At 50.1% G+C, this 14,021-nt stretch overlaps 1 protein-coding gene across 1 annotated transcript; it reads right to left on the bottom strand.

Moving 5' to 3' along the window:
* Positions 1–792: 792 nt before the first annotated feature.
* LOC135828203 (bcl-2-like protein 1) lies at positions 793–9,151 on the bottom strand. Its single transcript, XM_065340657.1, has 2 exons — positions 8,302–9,151; positions 793–2,331 (listed from the first exon to the last, which is right to left on the bottom strand). The coding sequence occupies exons 1-2, from the start codon at positions 9,007–9,009 to the stop codon at positions 2,152–2,154; spliced, it is 888 nt and encodes a 295-aa protein (XP_065196729.1). The 5' UTR covers positions 9,010–9,151; the 3' UTR covers positions 793–2,151.
* Between the last annotated feature and the right edge of the window lie 4,870 nt (positions 9,152–14,021).

Raw genomic sequence — 14,021 nt, 5'->3', positions numbered from 1 at the left:
TTACCGATGGCCACCGTACACTATAGCCAGTATGCGTGCACACACGCCTTGACCTTGCCCATTGCGTAGCAATGATAGCGCATTGTTATTTTCTCCAGTCCACGACAGAATGACTGATGGCGTTTCAGGTCGCCGCTTCGACGGAACATGCAGCCGCAGGCGCAACCGTAGCCAGCAGCAGAGGGTGCCTTGGGTGGTCGACGGGCAATGGCACGCCACTCCGGACGGTTCTGGGCTGCATCGTACCATCCACATGTTGCACGCACACACATGCACATACACACACACACACACACACACACACACACACACACACACCATGTACCATGTATACGCCCATCGCAAGAGAAGCACGCAAATCTGCAAATGCACTGGATGTGCACCCACAGATTTTCTCTTATAGCAACGGTAGCGAACAAGATCTGAATGAGACAGATCAAGACTTGCGCCAGATAACTGTCTAATCCACACAACTGGCGAAGCCATGTGAATCGACCACCAATACACACCCGGTCTACACCACACTGAGTACATTGGCATAAAACAGCCAAGACAGTTACCTATGCACCCCCCCCCCCCCACACACACACATGCAAGAATGTAACCTAAAAGTTAGTAAAAACACAAGCAAATCCAACAACACTTTGATGTTGTAGTCCGCCAGGCAAGAGTAAGCTAGTACTCCATCACGGCCAGACCCAACCACATGACGAAATCCGACAGTAAGCCATTTTATCATGACAACGCGGGCACCGCAATAACACATTCTCCCACAGCAAAGCACTGTTCACACAACGTTCCAAGTAGTTGCATAATTATCATATCAACAGAAAGAGCCACTCTCAATATGTGGTGCAAAGTATTGTGAGTAATGGCCGGGCAGGCAGCATGTTGGATCGTATTCTGGAAACACAACTCCTTGAGCACTCAATGTGCATGAGATTAATGGATGTGACTACGTGGCAACGGGTATAGTACAAGCGCACACACGGCGCAGGAATGATAGGAAGACCGGGAATATCATCGGCTCAACTTCACGGCGGCAATGCAGCGCGGCTCAATGCAATACTACTAGTGCGCATACGGTAGAGCTACTAAGCAGCTACTCTGAAAAAAGCTGTGGATAATGAACAGGTGCAGATGTAAAGATGATGTGCTGGAGAAAATCAAGTCAACAAATTCTCAGCTCAACGGTATCGGCCGACAAGTGACACACACACACACACACACACACACACACACACACACACACACACACACACACACACACACACACACACACACAGCGCAAGCAGCAACGCAGCTATGCCTATGGTTGTAGCTGCCTGATTGTCGCTGGTGTCACCGAGTGGGAGAGCTAGGAGACCATGCATGCACCCCGGCACCACTACCAACAATAGCAGTGAATAGCAGTGAAGGCGAGAGCAGCGGAAGCAGCAGCAGCAGCAGCAGCAGCAGCAGCAGCAAAACCAACAAAAACACTACCACCACCACTGCCTCCAACCACCACAGCAATAACCACGATAACGATAACAACGACAACAAAAACACCCCGACGACGACAACAACAACAGCACCAAAAACAGCAACAACAAGGACAAAAGCGGCAGAAGACGCAGCCCAGCAGCAGTCATCCACTGCTGATCATGGTCTATTGCATGTGCCAGTTGATATGATTAGCACGGCGGGTATGTACACAAGGACACGTGCAACTAGAGTCCTGGAGATATAGGGGGTGAGTATTGGAGATATAGGGGGGGGGGGGGGGGGTGAGTACTGCAGAATGGTAGCAACGTAGCACTAATCATCACTCAATGCCCGCCACTCTCATTGGCCGATCTCTCTGACCACCACTGTCACTACTGTCACTGAAGCTGGAATGTTCCCCGGAACTCAATCTGTCTCTCTCTCTCTCTCTCTCTCTCTCTCTCTCTCTCTCTCTCTCTCTCTCTCTCTCTCTCTCTCTCTCTCTCTCTCTCTCTCTCTCTCTCTCTCTCTGTCTCTCTGTCTCTCTCTCTCTCTCTCTATCCCTCTCTCTCTCTCTCTCTCTCTCTCTCTCTCTCTCTCTCTCTCTCTCTCTCTCTCTCTCTCTCTCTCACACACACACACACACGCACCCACGCACACCCTTTCTGCCACCCCCTGTTCCTGCTAATCTGACAAAAAATAGTTAATGGCAACAGCACCGACAACAGCTGCGACCATGCCGACTCGCCATGACACCCCCTTAGTCCGTGGACCCTCTACAGAATCGTAGGGTATAATCTGGCCACTTTCGTCTTGAACTCCAATTTGAGGGATGAAACGGGAGAAGGCCTCTTCGAAACCAGCCTGTAGCAACACCAGCAGCACATGTGAAACAGAAACAGAAAGAGACCGGTTACCCTGATGGCCCGAGTGTTTGGTCGTCGAATGAAGTTTTCGGGGCTGAGGAGAATGAGAGAGTGTAATGGCCGAGGAAGAGTAGGGTGTATTGGAGCTGGGGTGGGTGAGGGTGCATTGGGGCTGGGGTGGGTGAGGGTGTATTGGGGCTGGGGTGGGTGAGGGTACATCGGGGCTGGGGCGGGTGAGGGCATATTGGGGCTGGGGTGGGTGAGGGTGTATTGGAGCTGGGGTGGGTGAGGGTGCATTGGGGCTGGGGTGGGTGAGGGTGCATTGGGGCTGGGGTGGGTGAGGGTGCATTGGGGCTGGGGTGGGTGAGGGTGTATTGGGGCTGGGCGAGGGTGTATTGGGGCTGGGGTGGGGGCTGGGGTGGGTGAGGGTGTATTGGGGCTGGGGTGGGTGAGGGTGTATTGGAGCTGGGGTGGGTGAGGGTGTATTGGGGCTGGGGTGGGTGAGGGTGCATTGGGGCTGGGGTGGGTGAGGGTGTATTGGGGCTGGGTGAGGGTGTATTGGGGCTGGGGTGGGTGTATTGGGGCTGGGGTGGGTGAGGGTGAGGGTGTATTGGGGCTGGGGTGGGTGAGGGTACATCGGGGCTGGGGAGGGTGAGGGTGCATTGGGGCTGGGATGGGTGAGGGTGTATTAGGGCTGGGGTGGGTGAGGGTGTATTGGGGCTGGCATGTGTGAGGTTGTATTGGGGCTGTCGTGGGTGAGGGGTGGCATTAGGGCTGGCGCGTGTGAGGGTGTATTGGGGCTGGGAGGGTCCGCTAGAGCTAGGGTGGGTGAGGGTCCGCTAGAGCTAGGGTGGGTGAGGGTCCGCTAGAGCTAGGGTTAGGGTTAGGGTCCGCTAGAGCTAGGGTTAGGGTTAGGGTCCGCTAGGGTTAGGGTTAGGGTTAGGGTCCGCTAGGGTTAGGGTTAGGGTTAGGGTCCGCTAGGGTTAGGGTTAGGGTTAGGGTGGGCGAGGGGTTACTTGTGTAGGGGTAAGTGAGTGTGTGTAATGCCAATGGACGAGGGAGAATGAGGGCGGGTTGGGGCAGTGGTGGGTGAGGGGGTGCATTGGGACTAGGAAGTGTGAGGCCGTATCCATGGCGAAGAGCGGTGTGCAAAGGGGCTGGTGATGCCCGAGGGCTTAGAAACATCCAAAAAAAGTTTGAACATGTTTGAAAGCAGTCTGTCAGTACAGTCAGACCTCGTTTATCCGGATCCTCTGTTATCCGGATCCTCTGTTATCCGGATCCTCTGTTATCCGGATCCTCTGTTATCCGGATCCTCTGTTATCCGGATCCTCGTTTATCCGGATCCTCGTTTATCCGGATCCTCTGTTATCCGGATCCTCGTTTATCCGGATCCTCGTTTATCCGGATCCTCTGTTATCCGGATCCTCTGTTATCCGGATCCTCTGTTATCCGGATCCTCTGTCATCCGGATCCTCGTTTATCCGGATCCTCTGTTATCCGGATCCTCGTTTATCCGGATCCTCGTTTATCCGGATCCTCTGTTATCCGGATCCTCTGTTATCCGGATCCTCTGTTATCCGGATCCTCGTTTATCCGGATCCTCGTTTATCCGGATCCTCTGTTATCCGGATCCTCTGTTATCCGGATCCTCTGTTATCCGGATCCTCTGTTATCCGGATCCTCGTTTATCCGGACCTCGTTTATCCGGATCCTCTGTTATCCGGATCCTCTGTTATCCGGATCCTCTGTTATCCGGATCCTCTGTTATCCGGATCCTCTGTTATCCGGTCCTCTGTTATCCGGATCCTCTGTTATCCGGTCCTCGTTTATCCGGTCCTCGTTTATCCGGTCCTCGTTTATCCGGTCCTCTGTTATCCGGATCCTCTGTTATCCGGATCCTCTGTTATCCGGATCCCTCGCCATCCGGAAGAAAATAGCTGGTTACCGATTCGATTATCCGGGATCCGGTTCCCTCGCCTATCCGGATATGTTTGTGGAAAATGGATGTGTGCGGTTAGGCGAGGTCTGACTGTATGTCGTATGTACACCGGGGAATCTGCACCAGCACACTTCGTCACACCAGCACACTTCGTCACACGTTGTGGCTATTCACACTTGAACACAGCACAATTTCATTCATCTTGGGCACCCTGTAACATCAGACCTTAGGGTCTGTTGGGAATGCCCAAGTAAAATAATAAAATACAATACAACACAGGCTGCACTGGTTGGTCACTTTCCCATTTTCCCAGACCATTGCACTCACTACTACCAAGAGTATAGAACCCCCAAGAGTATGCAACTCCTGAACCCTTTCTAAGGGGTTCGCCGACGGCGAAAACTCACATCACGTGGTGCAGTGTCCTAGTTGTACGTTTCCAGCCCGTTTTTAGCAAGCAGCGGAGTAATACAAAAAAGCACTCTCTGACAGAAACTCACTGCAAATCCCCAGCATGATCATGGCAGACATTCGGATTGCGCGCACGCTATCCTTCATTTGTACGCAGTACGAAACGTGCCTGAGACACATGATGTGAGTTTTCGCTGTCAGAGACCCCATATGCGGAGTTGCACACTCTTGGGCAGTCATACACTCTTGCTACTACATCAGGGCCTGCTGGAGAGCCGGGTCAGCCGGGTCACGCGCCCGGCTGGGGAACTGCACGACCTGGCTGAACAGATAACGCCGGGTCCAGTCTGACCCGGCTGAAAAATGTCTCAAACTGACAATGGATTCCTAAAAATTAAAATACCGGTATTTTACGACTCGCGGACCCCATCTGTTGCAAATCTAGCGCAACCATACACACACAGTCTACAAGCGACAGAAACTCGGCCAGGGTCAACTGGGCCTGGGGTCAACTGGTTCGAGCGCGATCTGGCCAGCGGCGAGCAAGAAGTCAGGACATTGAAAGTCGACGGGGCAGGCAGTCAAAAGCGTAACTTTGGCTATAGGCTATAAAGCTTTTGACACAGTTGCAAGTTTTGAGCAGGCTTTTTGGTTGTTTTTCTGCCGGATGATCTGACCCAGCTTGACCTGGCTGGCCTGCATGCGCCAGGTGCACTCTGACCGGGCTGTGTTGAATGTCTAGAGCAGGCCCTGCTACATGTAGCCCCCCCCCCCCCCCCCATCCATCCACATGGCGGGGGGGGGGGGGGGCTACATCATGACATGTGCAGTGCAATGCATGCTGTGAATGCTTGCATTCTCTGCTACTCATCCCCCCCCCCCTACACACATACACCTTCTCTGTCATCACCACACCATGTGCGAGCTTTTAGTGCAGAAGTCGTGGTGTTTTAGCAACAGTACAGCCCCATAAACTGGCAGGTGTGCACGCATGTGTGTGTGTGTGTGTGTGTGTGCATGGGTGCATGCACGCATGTGTGTGTGTGTGTGTGTGTGTGTGTGTGTGTGTGTGTGTGTGTGTGCATGGGTGCATGCATGCATGTGCACATCTGTCAGCCACCCAGACAACTATAGGCATGTGAACTTCACAGCAGCAGGAGCAGCAGCAATGCTGAGCAACAGCAATGCTCCAGGAAGGAAGCGTGCAAGAATGGGAACATTGTTTGCATACGCACTACTGCCACTAGGCAAGACACATCAGTGACACAGAGTGTAGTGTCAGTACTGACTGGGTGTTCATGGGAATGTTCAGACTGCATGTGTGCAGCACGACATGTACCATGTATGCAATCATTTATTCACTCTGGTGTTTGGGTTCAAAGCAGACTTCATGTAGACACATTGCTTTCTAGCTATATTGCTCAGCCTACACAGCCTGCCCACATACACACTACACAGGGGACTACATCATGACATCATGGAATACTGGGTATGATGTCATCGATAAACCTGGGTATGTGTGTGTGTGATGGGTCAGGTGCAGCATTTAGACCACAGCCACAGGCACAGGCGATTGGTCAGCCGCAGAAAGTAACAGTTTACACAGGTGAGGGCAGACTTCCCTACACTCACATTACTACAGCTTAGACCAATGGCAATGCATGTGTATGGGGGGGGGGGGGGGGGGGGAGTAGAGACTTCCCTACATGCAGTCACATTCAGGCCAGCCGGAACCTGTCCTGTCAGTCTGATTAACACTAACACCGGACCAACTTTGTAGCTACCGTGCCATGAATTAGGTATGGCCGGACCAGGTGAAAACTGCTTCTGGCGGTCCTGATATTACTACAGCTAAGACCAATGGGGGTAGACCTCTCGACAGTAACAGTCCTATGGTCTAGGCAAAGATGGGAGACGTCCCCTAACCGTAGCTTCAGGCAACAATTTCAGCTTGCCAAGCATATTATGACTAAGTGACTTAGCCACATGCTTGGCAAGCTGGACCTGTAACAATATTCTCCACACAACAGCTTTCAAGACAATCGCAGCCGCCAAGTGCATGGAAGATATGTTCTTGCTATGAACACAGTCCTACTGAGAAAGGTGCTAGGAACAATGCGTGTTTTCACGGTGACGGCGTGAACAAGGCGAGAACGCACTGTATGGGAAACAGTGCACCTGACCACGACCATAAACCGGTTGGTAGAGTTTCGGTCTTGCCATACACTAGTGCGTCGTCGCCTTGTTTCACGCTGTCACCGTGAAAACATGTTACCTACAGTTAAACCTGGTTTAAGCGACCACCCCACGGTGCAAGCAAAAGCGGTCGTTAAAGCCAGGTGGTCTTTAGAACCAGGTCCCACACTATCTGTGTAGAACTGATGGGGCATGGAAAAACGGTCGTCAAGACCAGGTGGTCGCTAAACCCAGAGGTCGCCTACACCAGGTTTTACCGTATTAGGCAAGGCTTGCATTGTACCATGAGAACAACGTGCAGTACCACCGTAAAGTAGTGCCAGAGCGCCCCGTCTCGCGAGAGCGCCCCACCTTGATTTTACAGCCAGAGAAAGGAAAATCGTATGGCAGAGTGCAACGAAGTTTGTACGATGTGAGAACCTTAGTGTACTAAGGTCACGCTTGGCAGGTTTTGTGTGGAGCTTGTGTCCTCTCGAAGGTACGGATTGACTGCAGAACGTGCTACATGTGTACAAGGTTCATGTCGTATGACCTACAGACAGCAGACAACCTCCACAATACGACCACGAACGGATGAGATGGTGGGACGCTCTGGCGGTACTTTACTCTACTAGTAGTGGTCAAGGCGCATGTTGCAGAACAACGCGGCTGGATACGGATTCATTTCTCTCAGTGGTGTAGACATGCCGTCGTCTGGCATGCGACACACAGCAGCTCCAGCACGATACCATCGCCTGTAACTATGACTACCGCTACGTTCATACACACATACACTTACAGCCGCGCCTAAAGAAATCCGACCCACACGCTTAAGCAGACCGACCCACACGCTAAAGCAGTGCCAATGTTCATGCGGCCCTCGAACGGGTTTTTCATCCGTGCATGATGTAATCGAAATGGAAAAGCGGCACTGCTGTTGACTCGAGGGTCGGATTTCTTTCTGCCCCATGGCTATGCATTGCATCAGCATCCTTGCAGTGCAGTGTTCAATGTGCCGAACATACACAGAGCTCTGCTCCACTGTAGTGCATGGGCAGCTTTTCTTTCGTAACTCCAAGCTTTGTGATTGAACGGTCTAGTCTGCAGAGGTGCACGTTAGAAACACGCTACACCACTGTTGTACGTCTACACAGCACCTGTCGTCACAAGGTGCATCCGCATGATGATGTCATTGCAAACAACTACGTAACAACGATATTTTTTTACGGAAAAATATTTTCTGTTTTCAATGATCAAGCTTTTTGCATTTTACTAATGGGATTCATTGATAACGGCGCAAGGGACCCACAACGCACAAACAATGGCGCTGACCACCACGCCAAGGAACAAACACGTACGCAGAGACAAGCGCGGTGCGCTCACGCCGGACACACGCGCTAAGACGCCGCACAGCGATCCACGACATACAAAAATTCTTACCCAACCGTTGTGTTCCGCCATCCATTGTGCTAATTTCGCATCGTAATAGCGCACGAACCAGGCGAGAACGCTCGTGATGAACTCAGCACCTAGACTCGCTTGCTCCATGCAATACAGCGCTAGCTCGCTGCAGAAGACAATAAGCGCGAGAATACGACCGTAGGTGATCTCCTCGCGGAACATGCCCTCCGTCACACCAAGAAACTGCGGATATGCAGTCTGTGCCGAAGGGCGCAGCTCCTCCATCATATTCTGAAACATGCCATCGTATTTTCTCTGAACGTCTTTCGTCAGGTGTAGCACGAGTAGATATAAATTGCTACCTTTGCTGCCAGGCGGCGGTCGTACTGTTTCTGCTGCTGCTGCTACTACTGGCTGCTCACGTTCCAGTCTTGGCTGTTGTCGTGCTGATGAACTTGCGTCTTGTACACCAGCAGCAGCGTTTGCCGTGGAGTTTGTGACTTCGGCGGCCGTGGCCTCGCCTCGCGTTCTCAGGCCTTCCGGTAGATCTACACTGCCCGCTTGCTCCAGATTGTACGATAGGATGCCAGCGATGAGACGCTCCGCTGTTAGCGTGCACTCCTCCTTGGCTCGGTGCGGAGAGGATGACGGATTCGCTGCTGCTGTTTCTTGCGTTGCCGTCGATTCGTCTTCCCCTGGGGCACCAAGGCGATGGCCGTTAGTTCTGCTCCAATGGGAAGTAGCCATTACAAGGAGAAGTTAGCACACCAACACACAAGAATGCCTCGGACGTTCAGTTTAGGCTAGCTCGATTCACAGCAGCAAGAATCTAGATGCACACACGCACACGAAAAATGCACATCGGGACGAGCGCCTTTGAAATTTTTTTCTTGCTCTTGTACACAATCAGATCATCCGTCTCGTGCACACGCCAGCGCCAGCAAAGGGAAGGCTAGCGGCTATGCTAGGCAGCATGCTGCACCGCCCTCACGGCTCACTGAGTCTGTACACTTGTCAGTGCAGTGTACATGACTTGTTGTATGCTTTCCCAGGCCAGGGCCGGGCCAGGCCCATTATACTTTAGTATGCATGATGCATGTCAGACTGTCAGTGCCCTGCCCTTTTTTTTTTTTTAGTTTTGCCTGGACCGGTACATGCAGATCTACATCTACCCTACGTCGCTCGGACCATGGCCTGGGCATGGGCATGGCTACACCGGGTAGTACACTGTACTACCCGGAGAGTGCACTGGCCAAGCCGCCACAGTACTATTATGCTGCCAGGTTTTAGTTTTACTCATCAGACTACGCTGACTAGGTAAGGTAGTACGCGGTGACCGGTGTGTGCTGCATGCCGGGAATCCATGGTTATGCATGAGGTGGTATGTTCATGGCACTTCATGCATAACAATGCATGCCTGGTACAGTGCCAGTGCACTAGCCACTACCGGTAGTACTACCGTATTTCCCCGTTAAAGTAAGTACACTCGAACGTCTCATATCCGGGCACCTTGGGACCGGGCACTGCCCGTATCTCGGATTTGCCCGTATCTCGGATTTGCCCGTATCTCAAGGTAACCCATCTACCATGTATCATATCATTTTTGAACAGGTTCAATTTACACATATTGCACATGTTCAGGATACAAAAAGAATCCATTGGTTAAACTGTGTGGATTGCACAGGTTGGCAGTGACAAATAAGCACTTGCGCATACAAAAAAAAGTTCAAAACCCCTAAATTCGAAGCATTTTTGCCATAGGAACCCAAGCTGAAGGTGCCCGGTAGAGAGACGTGCCCGTATCTGAGGCGTCCGGATAAGAGACGTTTGAGTGTAGTTCTCCCCAATGGCAATGGCAATGTCTTAGTACCCCCCTATAAAAAATACACTTTCCATTGCCGAGGTTATCACCCCGAAAGACAATTCCCCTCGAAAGATAGTAGTTCGTACCCGTCCTACATGTACAGACACCGTACAGTACATACATGTACAAATGAATTTGTGGGGAAAGAGATTAGAAAATTAAATGCGCTCTCCGTTCTTAGTTATTCAGCTGATTGGGACGGTGGACGCTTTGCGTAATATGGATATCGAATTCCGATGAGAGAGAGAGAGAGGAGGAGGAGGAGGGACTGGATCATTATGCACGGACACGAGAGTTGCGCAGGCTTCCCACTGCGTGTCATTTACCCCCGATAAAAAAAGTACTCCCCGAAAGATAGTAAGTAAATAGGGAGGTTCTGCTCTACGTTTTGGGAACGCGACGCAAAGAATCACGCGAACTTTCTTCGCGTTCCCGTAACGTAAAGAAATGCTGTTCTGCTCTACGTTTCACATAGAGAAGTCACGTGGAATGTGTACTGGGAATTTTCCCTTCCATATTTGGCAGTTTTCTGCATGCAGTTGATCGATACCCAGCAAATCCGTACGCATTTTCTCTGCGTGTGCCCCAACGTAGAGAACCCCATCTCCGCGTAGAAATCTGGAGCCAAAACACGCGAAGCCGTAGACTCTAACCCAGACACCTGCTCTCTACGTGATTTCTCTACGTTTCACGTATAGCAGAACCTCCCTAATAAGTAAATTATCGTATCCGTTCCCGAAGGGAACTCACGACGGCCGCTAACACCCGATAAACCCTAGCGGCAGATGCAGCGCCTAACGGTGGGGGTGAGTGGGCAAGTCTCACAACCACTGGCACAAGTGCCAGTACCACCCCTGAAAGTTAGTACTCCTGTGGCTGCTAAGTTAGTACTCCTGTGGCTGCTAAGTTAGTACTCCTGTGGCTGCTAAGTTCGAAAGTTAGTACTCCTGTGGCTGCTAAGTTCGAAAGTTAGTACATCATACATGTACGTACTAACTTACGGGGAAATACGGTAGTGCCAGTAGGAGCAAGAGTCCATAACCCACTGGGTTATGGACTCTTGGTAGTAGTCATCTGGTCATGGTAGTGGTACTGGTAGCTAATAATAATAATTATAATAATAATAATAACAACATCAATAAGAAAATGGCTGAAAAGCGCTCGAAATAATATTATGATTTGAAGCGGGAGATTTCGAGGATTTGGTCCCTCACCCAGGTTGACGTGGTCCCTGTGGTTGTCGGTGCCCTGGGAGGCTTGGTGAGGGAGACTCCTCAATGCCTTCGGACTGTGCAGGGAGGAGACCTGGCTATCGTGCAACAGGAGGCTATACAAGGTTCGATTAAAATACTAAGAACTATCCTTAACATGTAGATGCACCTCTGCTGCGTTTGCATGTTCAATAGCTAAGAGACTTGAATAACGACTGATAAAGACTGATATTTCCTTTGTTACTCCCTTCATTGGTTGATGTATTTTGCCTGTCGCTGCAAATTCTTTATTATTGTTTTGATGTTGGAGTTTGGATTGAGTTTCTTTCCTTTCTTCCTCTTCCTTCAACTATTTCTTGTCCCTTTGGTTTTTAGGTTTTATTTATTTATTTATTTTTAAACACACGGCGAGGAGACAATAATTTGATAACCGCAATCAATAAAACTAGCTGAACCGACATTTGTGTACTTTATTCATGCAATGTAAAAACGGTGAAGACGATGTGCAATAAAACGATGAAAATATGAAGGAATGGTGTAGGGAAAAAATATATGGATTCAAACAAGTTTTCGTACAACACTCATCAGGAATCGTCGTTGTACTAAAGGACACTGAAACAAAAATTGAACTATTATAGAAAATCTAAGTTACAGAAATAACACTAAGAGCAACAACAGTGAAATTTACAAGTGTGAATTTTAACAATCAAAGCGAGAAATGAACAAAGGAGAAAGGAAGGAAAGACAACGTGATAACACATAACAGCAGTACATTACACCTAGAACATTAACGGCCAAGCTTGGCCGCACTAAACACGACACGTTACTTAAACAATTTCAACCCAATTATACTATCTTTCTGTACACACAAATTAGGCTTGTACAGACGCTGATAGATAGCTTCCAACACTTTTAACTGTAGTCCATAACCATGACGACCACGGCACAATACAGTGAACGAAGAGTCGGAATACGAATTGCAACAATCAGGACTAGCTAGCAGATGATTGTACACTGAAGACTTGCTACCACGAAACCTACGCACAACACTAACACTCTCACCGGCATTCTCACCATCACTCCCATCACTGCTCTCCGACTCACTGCTCCTTCCGCCGTCCGCTCCATCCTCCGCTTCCTCTGTACTCTCTCTGTCTCGTCCATCCCGCCTGACCGGGTCACATACTTCCACCTTGCGCACAACAACAAAGACCGAAGCGAGGGCGACCTAGAAAACAACCAATAACCACACAGCCGTTGCCTACACAACCCGCGGACCCTGGCTCACGGACTGTGCTTGCTCCGCCGTCGCTGGTGGCGGTGGGGGAGGAGAATGGGCGTGGTGGCTCATCGGGTCGGCTTGTGTCGCCGCCTTTGCTCCGGCCGTCGGTGGTTCCCTCGTCAGTGCCCCCGGCGGCTTTGGCTGAGGTGGTGCCGCTTGCGGTCCCGGTCCCACTGCCTCCTCCTGATCCTCCACCATCGGTTCTTGCGGCGGTGGAGCTTGCCAGTGGGAGACCACGAGCAACACTGACAGCTGCATTAACACTACAAATGCCGACTCAAAAAGACCCACCTTGCATATCAGTAGCTCCCACACCAACACCAACAACGCAATATACAGCAACCACAACTAATCCACCATCCAAGCCCACAATTGAAAGACCAAGACGATCAACAGCCAACTACAACAGAAGCTACGCACTCAGCGGACAAGGGCGAAGGGAGGGATGTGATAGCAGGGTGACGGCCGAGTTGACTTCAATGGACCCAGTCAGGCGGGATGGACGAGACAGAGAGAGTACAGAGGAAGCGGAGGATGGAGCGGACGGCGGAAGGAGCAGTGAGTCGGAGAGCAGTGATGGGAGTGATGGTGAGAATGCCGGTGAGAGTGTTAGTGTTGTGCGTAGGTTTCGTGGTAGCAAGTCTTCAGTGTACAATCATCTGCTAGCTAGTCCTGATTGTTGCAATTCGTATTCCGACTCTTCGTTCACTGTATTGTGCCGTGGTCGTCATGGTTATGGACTACAGTTAAAAGTGTTGGAAGCTATCTATCAGCGTCTGTACAAGCCTAATTTGTGTGTACAGAAAGATAGTATAATTGGGTTGAAATTGTTTAAGTAACGTGTCGTGTTTAGTGCGGCCAAGCTTGGCCGTTAATGTTCTAGGTGTAATGTACTGCTGTTATGTGTTATCACGTTGTCTTTCCTTCCTTTCTCCTTTGTTCATTTCTCGCTTTGATTGTTAAAATTCACACTTGTAAATTTCACTGTTGTTGCTCTTAGTGTTATTTCTGTAACTTAGATTTTCTATAATAGTTCAATTTTTGTTTCAGTGTCCTTTAGTACAACGACGATTCCTGATGAGTGTTGTACGAAAACTTGTTTGAATCCATATATTTTTTCCCTACACCATTTCTTCATATTTTCATCGTTTTATTGCACATCGTCTTCACCGTTTTTACATTGCATGAATAAAGTACACAAATGTCGGTTCAGCTAGTTTTATTGATTGCGGTTATCAAATTATTTATTTTTGTTTGTTTTTTCACTTTCTTTTTGCTGTCCCACCCATGGAAATATTTCCCGGTCGGTCTGGCTTATCGCCTTCGAAAGAAGTGAATAAAGGAGAGATAATAGCACATTTCGCGTAGTAGAGCACTAAATAAAGAAATTCAGTGTTTTTTC

Source organism: Sycon ciliatum, chromosome 12, assembly GCF_964019385.1.
Source record: "Sycon ciliatum chromosome 12, ocSycCili1.1, whole genome shotgun sequence".
NCBI classification, from domain to species: Eukaryota; Metazoa; Porifera; class Calcarea; order Leucosolenida; family Sycettidae; genus Sycon; species Sycon ciliatum.
This window is presented reverse-complemented; position numbering and strand designations above follow the sequence as displayed.

Excerpts from the sequence above, each read along its gene's own strand:
- LOC135828203 (XM_065340657.1), bottom strand. The coding sequence starts at position 9,009 with ATGGCTACTTCCCATTGGAGCAGAACTAACGGCCATCGCCTTGGTGCC. Across the intron at positions 2,332-8,301 it reads TGGCGGAACACAACGGTTGG|GCTGGTTTCGAAGAGGCCTT; the intron begins GTAAGAATTTTT and ends GTGTTGCTACAG.